The sequence below is a fragment of the Vidua chalybeata genome, chromosome 17 (genome assembly GCF_026979565.1).
Source record: "Vidua chalybeata isolate OUT-0048 chromosome 17, bVidCha1 merged haplotype, whole genome shotgun sequence".
NCBI lineage: Eukaryota > Metazoa > Chordata > Aves > Passeriformes > Viduidae > Vidua > Vidua chalybeata.
In genome coordinates this window covers 7,859,036-7,877,438 of record NC_071546.1, presented here as the reverse complement: position 1 = coordinate 7,877,438, position 18,403 = coordinate 7,859,036, and the positions used below count along the sequence as shown (strand labels likewise).

Sequence of the window (18,403 nt, the reverse complement as noted above, 5' to 3'; positions counted from 1 at the left end):
GATGAACCTGTAGGCTTTGATCCTTCAGAAGAAACACCAACAAGCAAAGGAAACATCTTCTGATTTTTATTGATTCCACATGAAGGAACAGTGATGTCCCCACGGCACAGAAGCACCAGAGTGTGGCACAACCATCTCTCCTCCAGATGGGAGGCAGCCAGAAACCAAGAGCTTCAGAAAATGATAGTAAAAAGGATAAAATTTATCTAAATTAGATAAAAATACAAAGAACTAACAATATTTCAGTTAACATACATTTTTAAATAGATCGACACATGAATAAAGGTGTTAATAATTTAAAATGCAGGATTTCTAGAAAATAGAATTTCTTGCTGCAGCTTCTGGACTCTTCTAGGGCCATGTAACTTCTGTCTGCCTGAACACACAAAAGCAACACTGGAGACAGTACCCTGCTAGATCTTAAAATATGAAATACTGAACATTCTTTGACAGGAACAATTTTAAATAGTCTAAATTTTTTGCTACAGAGAGTAAACAGATAACTCTTACTGATGGTATTAGAGAATTAACAGACACAAGCCTTGTCAAAAATAATTTAAGCTCCAAAGGTAGTCTCTGAGGAAGGTTTTGAAGGACTTTTTTAAAAACCCTTCAAGGACTTTTATAAAATTCCTTTGAGGACTTTTATAAAATCTTTCACAATGTAAATCTCTTATATAGAATATATATTTTAGTGGTATTTTATTAACATATTGTATAACTATCATATAACTCATCATGTAACTATAAATATTAATAATAAGCCCTGTAGTGATCACCTGGGGCAGGACTCCTGCACAAGCCATTACTGGGTGGTGTAGAGGACAGGGAGCTCTGCTCATCTCTCACAGCTTGACAAGACATTCCAACCTTTTTCCAGGAAAACTACTTGCTGGAAAGTGCAACCTAAGCTGTATTTTGATCAGTTTATCTGATCTTGTCAAACATGGGCCCAGCAGTGGCTGTGAGGTCAGCAAAGGGCTCAGGCTGCTGCAGCTTGAGGACCTCCTGCTTCTTCAGCACCAGGAAGATGTAAAATGTGGCTGCAGCTTCTTTACGGTTGTTTCTCCGGCAGAGCTCCCGAAAACTGAAGGAGCACACGCCTGATCTCTTCAGTTGCTGCGTGAGGGAAATGAGAAATCAGTCAGGTCAGCTTCTCCACCAGCAAAACTGGAGCCCAAACAGAGAGCACTGCATAGAGGGAACATTTCTGCCTGAATGCCTCAAATAGGATCCAATCTCCATAGAATCATGGAAGCACACACTGGTTTGGGTTGGAAAGGACCTTAAAGACCATCTCATTTTCCCACCCTGGATACCTCCAACTAGGCAAGGCTGTTCCAAGCCCCAGGTTGTTCCATCCAACCTGGCCATGAACACTTCCAGAGATGGGGAGTCCACAACCTCTCTGGCTATCTTCCATCTGTGTTTATAGAAGTGACCCTTAACATTTTACTGCCATAATAGTGTTGTTACTTATGTATGTGACTAATATCTAGAATTCCATTACACCAGTGGAGTGCTTCCATCAAGCTTTGTGATTGATAACATTAAATATCCTTGATCAGTTCTTTGGTTTCAGAGTTCTCTTGTTTTTTAAAGGCTGTAAATATTTATTTACTATTTGCCCAGAACCTTTGAAATATGTTCAAAAAAAAAGAGCATTCAGAAAATTCTAGTAATTCCAGCAGCTGTGGAACACCACACATCAAGCACTCAGAATCCTGATTTTCCACAGAAATACCAAAAAAAGCACATACTGCAAGTGAGAGGCAGAGACACAATGGATAGTAGAAGGAAGAGCTTTTCTAACGTGGTCCAGCTAAAATCAACACCAGCTTTTGGTATCTAATAACAAAATCCAGCACTGGTACCTGTAAAGTTTTTTGTAACTGAAGAGTTCTTTTGCCCCATCTTATTTCTTCATTGTCATTCCTGGTCATTGTTTGCTCCTTGAGAGAAACAGAAAGTTAGTCAGGGTGTGTAAAAAATCACACACCACGAGAAAATGGACAGGAGTTCCAGTCTGGCTGAAAATCCAGATGGAGCTGGATATCTGGATAGCCAAACTCAGGGAATCTGGAGCCTCTGACACCTCTGTGCTCACACAAGACTGTGTGAAACAAAGGAAAGAATGGAACCTGTGTGCTTTGTGCTACAGAGACAGCTTAGATGCAACATGGACATGGTCCCAGTGAGGCAGCTCCACAGCCAGGTACTGCTCTGTGGGACTGGGATTCTGACAGGATTTGAATTGGCCAGGAGCTTAAAGAGATATTTGGCTTGAGATTTTGGGCTTAACCTCTGAAATCTGCAGCTGACTGCCCTGGTTTCAGAGTACCTGAACATCCTCAGAACCAGCAAGGTTGAAATGATTTCCTTCTCACAGGAAGCAAAACTCCCTGTAAGTTCATGATGTATTTGTTTCTTTTAAAAAAAACAGGGTTCTCTTCTGAAACAAGCCAGGGCCATCAGCTTAGGACACACACCTCTGGCACCTCCACCTGCTGTGCTTCAGCTTCCTGGCCCAGGGAATTTTTTGAGCTCTCGGAGAAAGCTGCTCCATCCTCCTGTGAGCATGAAAAAGACAATCACTAGGCCTGACTATTTATGCACACAGTGCAATTCTCCTCACACAGTTCTGCTCAAAGAATTTATTGTAATCAAGTTCTTCAAAATGAGTTAATAACTGCTATTTCTACCATGTCTTTCCTGATACAGGGAAGGATCTTGCTGTAGGATTTATCTACAGATGAATCTAAACCTATGGGCAGAGTTCAGGCACGAAGCACACATTTTCTGCTGCCATTATCTCTAATTTCATCACTTTTCAACATTAATGAGCCTCATATTCCCTAAAGAATGCCCTTTAGCAGAAGTGAAGATGGAAGAGATATTGCTTAAGTATTTCCTCAATATGACACATAAAATGTACGTTTTATCCTTTATAAAGATTATATTTCTCTCTTCAGTACAATATTTCATATTTAATATTAAGCTCTCATTTATACTTAGTGATTAAACTGTAATCTATGCTGATGAATAAACATTTTAATCATTCATTCGTTGTGGGAGTTTACCAAATTATAAATAAACTTTTATCACACAAGCTACTTAATGCTGTCTTGACTGTTTTTAGCATCCTTTCCAAACATTAGTAATTTCTTAACATGTTTTAAATGGAACCTTAGCAAAAAGTGGAACCAATAGGCACACTTAAGTCTTTAAAACTAAGGAAAACTGCTCACTATAATTTCACCACAGTTCTCATTGGTTTCATTTCTGTCATTCTGTGATGTCAACATAAAGGAATCATTTATAATTTTTCTCCCAGTCTCGGAATGAGCTGGCTCTGGCAGGTAACTTGGCTCTTCTACTGGCAGCATCTCTGTATTAATAGAAAACCAAGGTTGAAGAGGAAATTACTATGAATCACCATCTTTTAAAAAACACACTGAAAACCAAAAATCACACACAAGTTCAGAGTCTTTTAGAGGAAGAGCCAGAAGAAGCAAATATTGAAGAAACATCATTCCCAACAGGAGCATGGAAGAAGAACCTTCTAAGGCAGGTTTTCCTTTTCTGAAAGTTGACCTTTATGGACTCACAGGAGGTGGGTTTGTTAATTAATTTTTGAGGTAGGTTAGGTTCCCAGCAGAGCAAAAGAATGAAAGTGGATACATCCTTCTCAGAAGATCTAAAATGGAACATTTCTTCTTGCCTGATATTAGCCAAACACATCTTCCAGATACAAGTAGAACTATTTACATTAATTTGAAATTTTGGAGAGGAGTTTGATTAAACTTAGAATAAGTGGGAAGCTATTTTTTTTTAATTATATTGAAAAAACCCCACAAGCAACATTACCCAAATCTGCAGTTTCAGACATAATTAGAGAAACCAAAGATGAAACCAAAAATATCTCCTTATGCCACAAGGAAGAAAAGACTTGGATTTCATTTGATTTCTAAGAAACAAAAGAACAGCAAAGTAGTAATTTGTGTAATAGTGCACATCAACACCTCGTGTGTCTCTCAAACATTATGTAGAATACAAAATACACTCCAACAGCTAATTCTGCACAACAGAATTAAAATATTACCTGTAGTATCTTGCTCTTTTCTCATTTCTTTAGTTTCAGACATCCTCTGTATTCCATTTGCTCTCATCTTAAATCTGTCGGTCCTGAAGCATTTTTCAAACAACTGAAAATAATTATTTTTTTGTTTGCTTTCAGAATATAATGTCAGATTATTTACAAACATAAACACAAAATATGAATATGAGTTGTATGTTAATGGCTGCAACCCAGAATTTCAGTATTTGACTTAGGTCACACTGAAAATCTGCAATTTTTTTGTTTTCTTTTGTTTTTAAGCAATAGCCTTCTGCAGCTCCGACATGAATTCAATGACAAAAACATCTTAGGAGCAGCTTGAATCATTTTTCTTGAAGCCAGCCAGTAAAGAAGGATGAAAGAAAGAAACATCTGCAGTTTTCATCTTCTTAAAGAGCAAGTTGTAATTCTGCAGCTGGACTCTAAGTGGTGAAGCTGCACTGCTGCAGTGAACCCTTCCAAATCCATCAGCAATATTCTACTAATTATGAATGACGTACCTTTAAAGTAAATATAAACAAAAGATATCTCAAATTGATTACAAAGAGGAAATAAACCAGAAAACAATACAACAAAGGAGAAAGTATAAAAGAAATGGACAGAAACGTAAAATGTTATGTCTCAGTATAAGATCAGTCAGGCGCCAGTGTGTGAATTGAAACATCAGCTCTCGTGTTCCTTTTGCAATTTTGCACTTGTTGGAGTGCAGAAGGTTAAGGCTGTGACCCCACAGATGATGAAACAATTAGTGGTGAGTGTGCAAACCATCAGGTGTCCAGCTGACCAATGCTGCAGAGTAATGCTCAGTGCACACCTGCAGCCAGCTCCAAGTTCGGATCAAACAGAGTCTGCAAAACCTCTCTCAGTAAGATCCTAGCTCTGCAACAATCCTGGAACCTACACAGTGGCATAGACCCCACAAAGAACTGATCTTTACCTTTTGTAGCTGAGCAGGAAGCATAGGCTCTGAAGAATGGGACAGGAGTTTATCCACACTTCCCCACTCCTTCCACATCATTGTTTTCTTGGTTGGGGGAGCGAGTTCCAACGTGGCCAGGAGGTCAGTGTAGTTGGTGAGCTGCTTGTAAATGGTGTGGCAGCTGAGCTCCTTCTCTACATCCACCAACAGCTTCCTCTTTCTTTGTTTTTTTTTCCTCTGGGGGACAGCTACATAAAGCAAGTATTAATAACAAGTCTTAAGGTCTATTCCTAGGACATTAAGCACACACACAAAAAAAAAAAAAAAAAAAAAAAAACAAAAAACAAAAAAAAAAAAAAAACCAGTGAATCAACCTGGCTGCCAACCTTCTGAACACTGCCTAGACTTGAAAATCAAAGTACAAGTGCACAGGCCACTCCTTCAAAAGTTTCTACAAAGTTTTCACTCTTTGTACTCTTTTACTGGAAATTTCCTTATGTTTAATTGTGGAAGACAAATGACTCTTTTAATAAAGAGCTGGGTACAGGACAACTTACTGAAAACACATGCTAGAGCAACAAGACTGAATAAGCTGTCTTTAATCCATCAGGCAGTTAAGTGCTCCAGGAACTGCTGATGCACTCGAGAGGTTTCATTACCTCATAATTAATATCTGTATTTGCCAGTTTAATAATTTAGCAATTTAATCAAGATGTAAACACAAAAGAAAGACACAGATTAGTTATATAGCCATAACTTCCTGGATATTATTTGGGCAGGCTGGAGAATTCCAATATTGTAAATATTGCTGTCAACATGAGCTTGCTTATTCATAAAGAGCCACCAATGTGATAGGGAACATTGAGATTTCCTCTGCAGAGGAAATGTAAGACTCTTCACCTTGGATCTTGTTAAAAGTTCACAAACCAAAGTTTTCCAAAGGCTTGAAAGTTTTAGGATTGTGATTTTAAATATAAAGGTCACTGATGTGTAACTGGCAATTAAAGTTTTTCAGGTGAATCTTCAGCACCACCCTTGAGGCCAAGCTTGCAATGCTACCAGAGCTGAAGAGCAACAAAAGTTGACTTAGTACATGGAAGAAACTGCAAGCAGAAATTTGGGCAGCTGAGATAAATAACCTGACACTGGGTTTGTATAATATTTACTGCAAAAAGGAACTCTGATAGCAGGAGCAGATGAAATCTAAGGTAGAAATAATCTATATTGCAAGTATTTTCACTACTAAGAAGCAAACCAAACCTAGTTAATGCAAACATTTATCAGAAACTGATCAACTTCTGACCTGTATCATCAACTGGCTCAAGCACAAATCCTTCTTCCTGGAACAAAAGGATTGTCTCACTCATTGTGTGATTTACATCCTTAACAGTGGTGTCTGCACAGTTGGACTCAACTGTAAGAAAATACAGCAAATAACCCAAATTAAAAAAAAAAACAAAAACAATATGGACTAATTTCTCAATCACACAACAGAGAATGCTACCAGACAAACCCAGCGAGAAATAGGAAACTGTGGTTTTGTTTATAATCTCACTTATGTTCACCAGTTCCTTCTCATACTCTACACTTCCCTTCACTGATCCCAGAATGACCAGGCTGCAGCAGAGACAGAAGAACCAATCTGGAGAAAACCCATACAACAGAAAGTGTTTAGGGGCAAAGGTGTGTAGTTTCAATCCCTATCTGTTTCCAGTTCCAGGCAAGTACATGGCAGTGTGGACACCTCTGTCAACAGAAAAGAAACAAGTAGCACCAGCAATAGAGCAAGGGGAGGCAAGAGCAACTCTATCCCTTTAAAGCTGTTCCAGAATTCTCTGTTTTAAACTAACACTCTGATGGGGAAGCAAAGATTTAAGAGAGCAAAAATTTCTCAGAAATAGTTATCAAAGCTTAATTTCTTTCATCAGCATCAAACCAAAAGAAGATTAACAACACCTTTATGAGCTACTTAAGTGTCATTTGGTGCAGAAATACAAAGCCAGAAATAGAAGCACAGATTTGTTTCTGTTGGAAAAGACCTTTTAAGCTCTCACTAGGAAAGTTCACTGTTACAGGACAGCCTTATTTGGGTTTCTTTCCCCTTCAAAAGGGACATCATGCTGTGAGCAGCAGGGTGGACCAACAGCATATCCAACAGGATGTCACATGAAGGTGTTTCTAAGCAATGTCAAGTTACAAATTTGGAATCCTTAAATCAAATAAAATTATTCTAAAATGGTGGATGAAGCGGTTTGGGGGGAAAAAAAGCAAAATAAATGAAGAAAGGAAAAAGGCACAAGGATACTACAAAAAGCTGAATGTGAGCGACACTAGGCATTAACACAGGAACAGAGGGTTTATGTGAGATGGAGCAGACACTGCAAACTCACTGGCTGTGCTGTTCTCTGGCAGATCTTGTGACAAAGGATGTGCTTCCTCCACATCAAGAATGTCTTTATCTAGGACATTTTCCTCATCCCTCAACAGGATTTCTAAAATACAAAGCACATAGTTTTAATCATTCTAAGCCTTAGCAGTCATGAAATAGCCTCATACAGCCTAATGTTAGTCAAGGTTAATACTCTGCAAAGAGAGCAAGCTCAGCTTCCACAGATGGCCGTCGGTGGTACAGCTGTCTGCAACAGCACACAAAGGAGGGGATTAGTCCCAAGTTTGAGATTTCCACCTTTTTTTTTTTTTTTAATACGGCCTTGATAGTGTCAACAGGTATCAATCTGTAAGGTTTACATAAATGCTCTGAGCCATAATGATGTAGAAACTACTTTGCTGCCTTTGTTATTACAACAGTAAGGATAAAAATATACACCTGTGAAAATAGAAAATAAATTGTTAAAAATTAAGCATAAATTTAATGCCTTTAATTCTAAAATAATGAAATACAGCCTTTAAATCAATTTGACTTGGCAGTGTCAAAGTGATCATAGACTTAGTGACAGGTAGGAAAAATATATGTATGAAAACAACAAATAACATAGAATTTATGTTTGACAACAATTGCTTTGGTGCTGTCTTGACTGTTCTCCTGTAAGAATAAAAATATTTGGAAAGGAACTGATTCTGTTTGCCTGTGGCAAACCATACCAATCATATCTGCAGCATCCTCCTCATCCCCAAAATGGTCATCCTGGAAGGAGTAAACATCTTCATGCAGCACAGATTTGTCTCCGCTGGTGCTGGCTGAGTTGGGATCGGCCACCAGACTGTTACTGCTCGTCAGGACACTGCCCTCAAAGAAGTTCTGTCTCCTCAGTGCTTCTGCTTCTTCATCTGAGGGAACACACAATTCCTGATCCCTCATCTGTGTGAGTTTTATAAACCCAGATGTATCAATTTCCTAATTTTCCAAGTAATTTTTAAAAGATTGCAAGACATACCATACCTCAAATGGAATAAAGAATAAACAATGTTATCTAATTTAGGAAAAGCAGGAAATGTTTGATTTGGTTCTCAGTCTCTGACACCAGATTATATTGCTTACACAAAATTTTAAACCTAAGACAGCATGATAAGCCAATCAGCAAAAGCATGAAACAAATGGACCTTTAATCACAGCTTTTTCACACGTGGCAAGGGCTCACATAAGTTTCACATAAAACACACTTCCCCTTGTGAAATACTTCCAACTTCTCAGCTTCTCTCACCAAAGTTTCTATCACAGAGAAGTATACTGCTTTCATAATCCTCTGTAAGAGTGATTTCTTCAGCTCTGCTCTGATTCAAGGTAAAATGTTCAGCAACATCAATGGCTCTGATGAAAAAAATATTATAAAAATATAGAGTGAACTGAAACTCATTGAGCATTCAGCTGGAATGTCAAAACTTGTTTCTACACAGTCTTCAATCCTGGCATTTTATCACAAGCCCCCATATTTCTCCACTCCCTTTTGCCAGTAAACTTGGGCTTTTGTGATTTTGTTCCCATCCAAGCCTTGGTACCTACCAGATCCTCATCAGAAGGCAACTCATTAGCGAAACATCTTTTAAATCGAATTACACAACTCTTTGGGCAGGTAGAAAAGGCACCTTTACAGAGTTAGCACACTGAGGCACTTGAATAAAGTGTATTCTATTGCAGCTGTACTTACAAAATAATAAACTCTTACTGATCCCATCAAACCATATTTATGAGGAGGAACAGAGCAACCCTCAGTGGAAATCTCTTGTCCTGGACCTTTGGGGCATCAGAGCCATCAGAAACATGACTTAGCCTCCTGGTTTTTATCCGTTTTCTACATTAATGCTGCTTTGTGTCAAAAAAGCCTAAGAAATATGCTGGCTTTTTCTCAGGAGCCAGGCTGACTATTGCTGATAAAACACCCCAGCCCCAGAGAGCAGTGGAGCAGAAACAAAATGAAGTTACCCAGTGGAACGGTGCAACACTGTGTGTTTACTGGCCACATCTTTCAGGATTAATACTAATTTTTATCTCTTCTCTTGAGGTTCAGAAAGCTGTTTGTATCCTTCACTCAGACAATTTAAAATCCTGAAGTCTAAGTTCAAGACATTATTCCATTGTGAAGGTCTGTTGATTAAAGTACTGAGGAAAACTACCAAAGCACAACGCCTGTGGCTGTAGCCTTGCAAAGCTCAGAATTTAGGAGAATTCAGTTATTAAATTGAAACAACCCAACCTGAGTCTCAATCAGATAACACCAAGTATAGCTTTTACTTCTGAAAATTCTAAAAGAATTAATAAAAACTAGGGAAGCATTTACTTTACATCTGGTAGTGGTGCTTCAAAATCATGAAATTCTTCAGGTAATGTAATGGACTGATAAGCAGCCTCAAAGTTCTCTTCTGGAAGGTCAAGAAGCCCTGAAATAAACAGACAACATAACAAAATAAGTATCAATAAAATAAAAGTAGTGTTCTCTCCCAAGTAGGTATAATAAGCCTATAAACCTGTCATGAGGGGTTGCTGCCATTCTAAATCACAGAACGGTAAAGCTTAGGCACCCAAAAGTGGAATTTCAGTTTCCATGTCCGTAAGATGATCTATTTTTTACAGACACATACAAAAGAGTCTGCTGCAACAGGACCTGAAATATTTAAGTACTTGTGTTGGTGAACAGCTGCTTTAAGACCCTGGAAGGTTCTCCCAGCTGAGACTGGGAGACTCTAGCCAGAGTCTTTCACAACACTGCAAATGAACCACTGTGTTTTCCTTTCCTCTGCTCTGTCTCCATAATACTGTTCTCCAGCATCAAATAGTTATGTACTCAGACTGCCAATTGCTTGGGTATCAGAGGATCCTGGGGAAAATCATGTGAGGAGGGATTTCTCAAGGTCATCCAACCCAACCTTTTGCTCAGAACAGGGTTAATTTCAAAGTCAGATCACTTTTGACTATTTCTGTTGATGGACATTTCACATCATCCCTGAAAAGCCTCTTTCAGCATTTTACCACTTCTGCTGAGATTCTTCTCCCCACTTGATCTAGGTAAAGTCTCTGTTGCAGCAGTGGTGACTGTTGTGTGCTCTTGAGCTGAGTGGTGCTCTCCAAGTTGCTACAGGATCTATCTCCAAAATAGCCACCAGTTGTGGCTAGCAGATTTCAGTTGCATATTAAGGAAAATTTCTTCATTAAAAGGGTTTTCAAGCCCTGGCACAGGCTGCCTAGGGTAATGCTGGAGTCACCATCCCTGGAGGGATTTGAAAGACATGTGGTATTTGGGGACATGGCTTAGTGGTGGCCTTGGCAGTGCTGGGTGAACAGTTGTACTGGGTTTTGGAGGGCTTTTCCAGCCTAAATGGTTCTGTGGTTCTATAATTCTGTGATCATATCCTTGAGAATAATGCAGAGTAATTATTAACTATTTTGCAAACAGACCAGGTCACAAAGCACATTTAAACTGGCAGGAGACACTGGTGTTCTCAGGCTTTTTTTTAGACAACAGTGCCTCCCATTTATTGCCAAAGTATGACAAATACAGAGCCTTTTGGGAAAGGCTCCAGTCATCTCAGCTCCCTTCTCCCTGTCTACATGGCTAGAGCTCAAAACACACTGTCAGGTCTGGCACTGACACTGCTAGACATGTTGTTGGTGTCATCAGAAATTAAAATTAATTATCTAGCAATGGAGGCTGAACTCAAGCATCTTCATGTAAGTCCACTTAAGATACTGCTTCTGTTAAGGGAGTCAAAGACCTGAAATGGCACTAAATTAAGACATACTAAACACCAGCAGTAGGTGCTAGTATGTTCAGTTTCCTTTGGGGTCAGTAATGTGTATTTAACAGAAATATCCAAAAATTAACTTGCAAAATGAGAGTGGTACAGGACACAATGAAAAAATGCTGAATTTTGTGTATACCTGGACGAAAGGCTGTCTTCATTTTGGTCAGAGCTTCATTGCAGTCTGCCAAGAGGTACTTGGCTTTCCTGTTGTAAATCCGCACCACCCCCAGGAGTAAGTGTCCAGAGGTTCGCAGAGCTATAGCAAACTTGTGAGGATTTAAATTTAAGAAAAAAGTTGTTCAGGAGTTAGTATGTTTGGCTTTTTGCCAAAAAAATATGTTAAAATATTACACAGAAGTAATAGAGTTCTCTACAAGAGACCAACACCTCCACCCCAGGACTCTCCAGGAGATCCCTCCTCATGCCACAGCCTACCTTTGGGGAGAGGATTTTTTGTACGGTGGCCTCTAAATTGCACTCAAAGATATGTGCCTTGGTGAGCTTCTTCTCCCAGTGGGCAGCCAGCCAGATCTTGGCCAGCGGCCCCCGCTTGTTGATGAGCAAATGGACGTAGAACATGGTGCCTGGCCAAAGGTCTCAGGGCAGCCCTGACAAGATTCCCCGAGCTCTTCCCGTTGCAACAGGAGATGGGTCCTGGGGCACCAAGTGGGACTAGGGATTTAATGGAATCTGAGGGGATGGGGGACCCAGTTGGTGCTATGGGGAAGGGGGAATTTAGTGGGATCTGAGGGGATGGGGGAACACAACCAGACACTGAAGGGGATGAGAGGATTTATGGGATCAGAGGGGACAGGGTACCCAGGCAGATATTGAGGGGATGTGAGGACTTAGTGGGATCCAGAAGGGCTGGGATCACCCAGCTGGGTGCTGAGGGAATGGGAGAACCCTGGGAGCACTGAGGGAAATGAAAGGATTTAGCGGGACTCTCCTCAGAGGGTGAGTGGGGGGGATTTGGCAGGATCCTTAGAGGATGGGTCAGGGTGGATTTAGTGGTGCCTGAGGGGACAGGGGGATCCAGCCAGGCCCTGCGGATTTCGCAGGACCTGAGGGGATGAGGTGGCCAAGTCGCTGAGGGGACAGGGGGCCTGAGCAATGCCAGGAGGGACGTGTTGGATTTAGCGGGATCCTGAGGGATGGATGGGCACAGCCGGCCGCTGAGGGGCCCTGGGGGGATGAGGAGCCCCGCTCGGCTCTGCGGGATCGAGGGGGATCAGCAGGCGCCGAGGGGGCTCGGCGGGGCGGGCGGACCCTCCTCAGGCCTCAGCCGCGGCTCAGCCGAGGGCGGGAAGGCGCCGCGGCGGGGTCCCCACAGCGGGCCCGCCCTCGGAGCCGGCGCCGGGCAGCGCCGGCCGCAACCGCCGTGTGCGCTCGCCACGGCTCCCCACAGCCACGGAGCCCTCGGCAAGGACCTGCCGCTGTAAATGGCCCCCTCCTTCCTGGGGCTAACCACCAATACCCACACGTGCCCGGGAACACATTGTCGCACCCGTCATTTTGGGTTCATGAGAGTGGAGAGCAACCTCACTCTCCCCATCCATCTGTCCGTTTTCCTCTCCTCCGCTCTCCTTGTCTTCCCCTCCCCTTCTCCTCCCAATCCATTTCACCCTTGACGTTCTAAGAGCCCGTTCGCAGACACCGCCCCATCTCTTTCTCTGCAGGTGAGCAGCTCCTGCGTGGCTCCAGACACGTCTGATAAAACTCCCCTGGTGAAGGAAATTTGCAGAAGAAAACAAAAAAGCCAAACTCCCCCCCCCCCCCCCCAAAAAAAAAAACCAAAAAAACCCAACAAAACAAACAAACAAAAAAAAACAAAACAGCCTCAGATTGGACCTCTGTGCAGGGGGGAAAGGCAAAAGGTGCACAGCCATCCATCTGTGTCAGCCCCAGCCACCCGGAGAGCAGACAGTTTGTTTGCACACTTAGGTATCACCAGCCAGGAAAAAAATAGTTTGTCACCCTCTGCTTCGTGCTTTCCATGCTTTATATTCAGGCAGAACAAGCGAGGCTCCCGTTGCTCCCAGGCACAGCCCTGAGCATCAGCTGTTGCCATATCACGAGGCACCTGAGGTTTTCCCTGTCTCCCTGGTGTTAGCTGAAGATAACGAGATCTTAATTATCACCAGGAAAGTGCTGAGTCTCATCTCAGTACTGCTCTGCATCTGGTCATAGTGGCAAGCAGGGCTCCATCCCTCCAGCTGCCTTTGGGCTGGGGCTCAGACGTTTGGGGAAGGAGAGGGATTTTTGCTATAAACCATCCTTGGGATGGTGTATCCCCAACGGGGACTTGGAGGAACCTCCCACGAGCCCCAGAGCAGGTATGCACTGCTCTTCCAGGACACCAAACCTGTCTGGGAACTCCATGCCCTGCAAGAGGGGAACCACCCTCACTGATGCCCACTGTGCAGCTCCAGCCCTCCCCAGCACCAAGCCTCATGTCCAGCCCTGCCTGCCTTGCTGGCGGCAACAGCTCCCAGGAGCAGAAACTCCCCCCCCCCCCCCCCGACCCCGCAATCCACGGGGAGCACTGGGATGTTGTGTCTGGGGTACACAGGGACTGGCAGAGACAGGCAGGGAGGCTGTGAGTGCTGGACATCTCTGGTCCTCCCAAATTGCTGGATCTCTCAGTGATGTAGAGCCAGCTCCTGAGTTGCCTGGCTGCTTTTTCCCTGACCTCCGAGTCACCTTGAGCTGTGCTGGCTGCGGGCACTCGCTCTGCCATGGGATGCTGTGAATGCTAAGGAGGCAGGAATGAAACTTCACCTCGGTGGTGAGGCTGGATAGGGGTCAGCACTGCCAAGTGGGCACCAGACAGCTGTGCACTCCCCAAAATTGATCTGTACTGCACAGGGCTGTATTAGGGAACAGAGCCAGGTTCACAGCCTGTCTAGCTCCATCACATTCCTACTCCTGCTGTCCTCTTCTGCCTGCCTGAGGCTCCCATTTGCTGTCCCTCTCATCCATGTTCAATCATTTTGTCTGAGGAGTGACATGTTCGCATCCCTGGTTCCCTGTCTGGCTCCTTCACCCTATTCCATCTCCCAGACTCCTTCCCTCCCTCCTCTTTCCTTTTCTTTCCAAGTCGTCTGTCTCTCCCCTCCAGCACTCCTGCAGTTTCATTGTGAATTTTGGCAGTACTCCCTCTGACCTTGGCTGTCTCCCTCCTCTCTTTGCTCCTGCACTGGCAGCATAGATCTTGACTGTCTCGGTTTCTCCTCCCCTTCTCTTAGTGCCAGCACCTTGGGGATGGAGTGGCCTTTGCCAGTCCCCGTCCTCATGCTCAGCCACTCAGGATCAGGCTGGGGAAGGTTTTTGGGTTACCCTGAGGCCCCTTCAAAGGCCTGGGGTCCCCTCCAGCTCCCATCCAGCAATGGCAGTGGGATCCTGGGGCAGCACAGTGCAAGCAGCGATGCCAGCAGGACGCATCCCTCCACCTCATCCCTCACAGGTGGCCCTGTCCCTGTATGAAGGCAGGTGGGAGCCACAGCATGAGTGCCTCTGGCTTCTGCCCCACAAATCTCCATCCTGGCTGGGCTCCTGGCCTTGGCATCCTTGGGTGCACAGGCAGCCACAGGGCTTGGGTGCTCAAGAACAGAGGGCTTGACCTCAGCTCTGCTCAGGAGTAAACTGGTGGCAGCTCTGTCTTCCCAGGGAATTTGGCGATGGTGAGGCAGCAGATCTGCTCCTGCCCATCTGTTCACAGTGATATGCCTGCCTGCTCCAAATCCATCTTTTCCTGCTGATTTGGGACAATCTGTGTCCCATGACCTACTTGTCTCCAAGCATCTCCTGCCTTCCTGTGGAGTGGGTTGGTACTAAAGACTCTCTAAATGTAGTTAACGTGTCAGGATGCACTTAACATTTATTTTTAATTCTGCTTCTTTCTCGGCCCACTTCTGGCTTCATCTCTGGGGACACTGCTGGGAAGCCTCTGTATTTCATAGAGTCACAGAGTCACGGAATGGTTTGGGTTAGAAGACACCTTAGAGATCATCTCATTCCAACCCCCCTGCCATGGCAAGCTCCATGCCCCTGCTGCAGCTCAGAGACTGAGAGGTGCCATGTGTTGGTCTAGAGTGTCCCAGTCAGCATCACTGTGCCTGCATAGGTGCTGAGCCTGGATCATGTTGCACCTGTCCAGCCCTCAGAAAACACAAACACACTTCTTTATTTGTGTGGCATGCTCTAAAACTCCCTGACCTTTTTTTATCCATTTTAGCTGTATCTGACTCCCTGCCCTGTCATGACACAGGTGGCAAGAGACTCCCATCTGAAATCTCCACACAGAGCAGTGCCCAGACACTATGGGTAACACAGAGCCCAGTGTAGCTGCAGAGGAACGCACTGTGTGCGGAGACAGGGTTCAGGACAAGATGGGAACAGGGTGCAGGGCACAAGTGGCATCCCTGCAGCCCCAGCACTGAGCTCACCCAGTGCCCACAGCATGTGAAGGTGTTGAAGGGAACGGCAAAGTGATGGACAAACCTTCCCAGCAGCTGTCAGCAACCCACCTGCTATTGCTTGGGATTTATATCCACATCTCCAGGCACTGCTCCAAATGTGGAAATAGACCACGTCGTATTAACAAACGAGGGAAAGTGTGTGGCTGCCAGCAGGTCGCTGCTGGGGCACGTGCCTGGGTCTGGTGCCAGGTCAGGGAGAAGAAGAGTGCAAGCACTGATATGAATGCTCTGAGAAAAATGGAATAAATAACTTGTGTGTGTGTGTTATGTGTGCGTGTGTGTGTGTGTGTGTGTGTGTGTGTGTGTGTGTGAAGGGGGGCATTATGCCATGGGACTGCAGTGGGATTGTGGTAGAACTGGAGGAGCCAGGAGCTCCTCTGTCCCAGGTTGGGGCATATCATACCTGGCTGAAACCCAGGTCAACCCCCACTTTCCCTGGGAATTTGGGGACAGGCTGGGCAACATCCATATGGGACATCTCCCTGCTGTCTTTGGGGCTAGGGATGCTCATGCTGCAGCCCCAGTGTCCCCAGCCCAGCTCCACCTCGGGTCCCAAAGGGGACTGCTGGTTGGGGGGTGCACGTCCTCCAGGCAGACCCCACACAAAACCTGCCGTGCTGCTCTGTCCTTTGCAAAGCCCCTCCCCATGCAGCCGCCGGGGTGCCCACGGAGGGTCCCGGCTCTGTCGAGAGGGGTGCGCAGAAGGGTCTCTGCTGCACAGGGTACGTGCACAGCAGGTGCCGGTGTGCACCCGGGCGTGTGCATGCGAGTGCATGTGTGTGCCCCCCGTACGTGTGTGTGTGTGCGTGTGCGTGCGGCGGCCGTGCGCGACCGCGGCTCGGGCACCCACCGCCCGCCCCGCGGCGGCACCGGCACCTGCCCGGGGAGCCGGGGAGGCGGCGGGGGTAGGCAGCCCGACGCGGGGGACCGGGAGGGGAAGCGGGGCAGCTCGGTGCGGGCATCGGCGGGGAGGGCAGACCGAGCGGAGAAGCCGGGAGCGGAGCCCGGTGCACAGAGCGGGGCCATAGCCCGGTGCGGGAGCGGGGAACGGGAGGACAGACCCCGGCGGGAGAGGAGGGTCCGGTGAGGGGCAATTTAGTGGAGTCACAGGGACACAGGTCCCCACAGGGAGTTTCAGACGGATTCGGGAAGGTGGGTCGCGCAGTGGGAGCCTGGTTTGGGAAGAGGGCGAGCCAGGTGGGACGACCCGGTTCGGAGAGGCAGGTGCCGGGTTCAGGAAAGGGGAGCAGCCCGGTTTGGGGGTCGGCTCCGGGGAAGGGGGACAGTCCGGGCGGGGTCTCAGCTCCGAAGGTTGCCCGGTTCGGCTAAGAGAGATCCCAGGAGGAGGAGCAGCCCGGTTCGGAGACCTGCGGGGTGGGGCTGGTAGCCTGGTCAGGGGAAGCGACTCCGGGAAGGGGAAACATCCCGCCCTCGGGGTTCGGCTGTCTGGTTGGGGAACCATCCCGGTTCGGGGACCCGTCTCCGACCCAGAGGAGCATCCCGTCCCGCTTCGACCGCTCACCTTCGGCCGCGCAGGCCGGCGGCGGTTCCATGGCGTCCCCGCGGGCGGCGGAGCTGCGGAGCCCGGACGAGGCGGCGGCCGCGGGTGCGGGGGCTGGTGCGGGCGCGGGGGGGCCGGTGCCGGCGGGCCCGGGGCTGGCGCTGGCGCTGGGCTGCGCCCTGGGCGGCGCGGCGCTGGTGGTGCTGGCGGGGGCCGTTCCGCGGGCGGCGCGGCCCGACCCCGCGGTGCCGGCGCGGCAGATGGAGCGGCTGGAAGCTCGGGCAGCCCGGCTCCGCGCCCGCCTCGACCGCTGCACCGTGGCCGGGCTGACGCTGCTGGCCCTGGGTGGGCTCCTGCTCGCCGCCCTGCTGCTGGCCGCCGCCGCCGCCCGCCGCCGCGCCCGGGCCGCCCGCCGCACCGGTGGCACCTATGGCTCGGTACGGCTGCGGCTGCGGAGGGTATCAGCTGAAGGGACGCGGGCGCTGCTCGAGAGCCAGCTGAGCTCCCCACCCCAGCCCCCCGAGGGGCCCGGCTCCTAGCTGTGCGCACCCCAGGGACCCCCCACCACTGGCAGAAACGGGGTCCCCTTGCTGCACTCCAACACTGATACCATTGGGTGAAACTTCGCCTACACCAGCCTTCAGCCACCATTCTCACCTCCTTGAACCTTTCTTGAATGGTGCTCTGACCCAACGGCACCAGACTGATGAGGCTTTGAGGTATTCCATCAGACCGCATGGCCCTGGCCTGGGTTGTTCCCCACCACCAGCACTGGGACAGCATGGCCTTGGGACCTTTGGGACCTCCTGTCACCGCCTCAGCACCTTCCTGGATAGGATCCTGCCACCAGCATCATGGCAGTGGCACAATCAAGGCAGCCTTGGGATTTCTGTGCCATGGTCGGTTGCAGCCTGGACTGGATGTGAGGCTGAGCTCCTTCCCACAGCCAGGACCTGACTGCTCTTCCCTACAGATCTGTTTCTGCCATCGGTGACCATTTTTAGCAATAGTTTCCTGTAAAACTCTGTCACAGAGCTGGTGCTAGCACTGCTTTGGGTAGAAGAGGAGGCAGCAAGCCTGCCCACCACCTGTGAGGTGGGGTCCAGCCCCCTGCCAACCCCCAGCCCTCACACCCCACCAGCTCCTTTCTGCACAGCAGGATAAAGGCCAGGACACACCCCTGCACC

General features: G+C 46.9%; 1 protein-coding gene across 4 annotated transcripts; it reads right to left on the bottom strand.

Moving 5' to 3' along the window:
- Positions 1-44: 44 nt before the first annotated feature.
- RAD21L1 (RAD21 cohesin complex component like 1) lies at positions 45-17,301 on the bottom strand. Of its 4 annotated transcripts, XM_053958875.1 has the most exons (14): positions 17,238-17,301; positions 15,764-15,894; positions 11,371-11,500; positions 9,773-9,872; positions 8,699-8,805; positions 8,139-8,324; positions 7,427-7,528; positions 6,340-6,450; positions 5,055-5,284; positions 4,103-4,205; positions 3,249-3,388; positions 2,490-2,570; positions 1,875-1,952; positions 45-1,119 (listed from the first exon to the last, which is right to left on the bottom strand). In XM_053958875.1, exons 3-14 carry the CDS (start codon positions 11,390-11,392, stop codon positions 928-930), a joined length of 1,452 nt encoding a protein of 483 aa, XP_053814850.1. In that variant the 5' UTR covers positions 11,393-11,500; positions 15,764-15,894; positions 17,238-17,301; the 3' UTR covers positions 45-927. The 4 variants fall into 4 exon arrangements, with proteins under 4 accessions (XP_053814850.1, XP_053814849.1, XP_053814848.1 ...); XM_053958874.1 differs by lacking the exon at positions 17,238-17,301 and having other exon boundaries at positions 15,764-16,189; XM_053958873.1 differs by lacking the exons at positions 15,764-15,894; positions 17,238-17,301 and adding an exon at positions 11,670-12,565.
- Between the last annotated feature and the right edge of the window lie 1,102 nt (positions 17,302-18,403).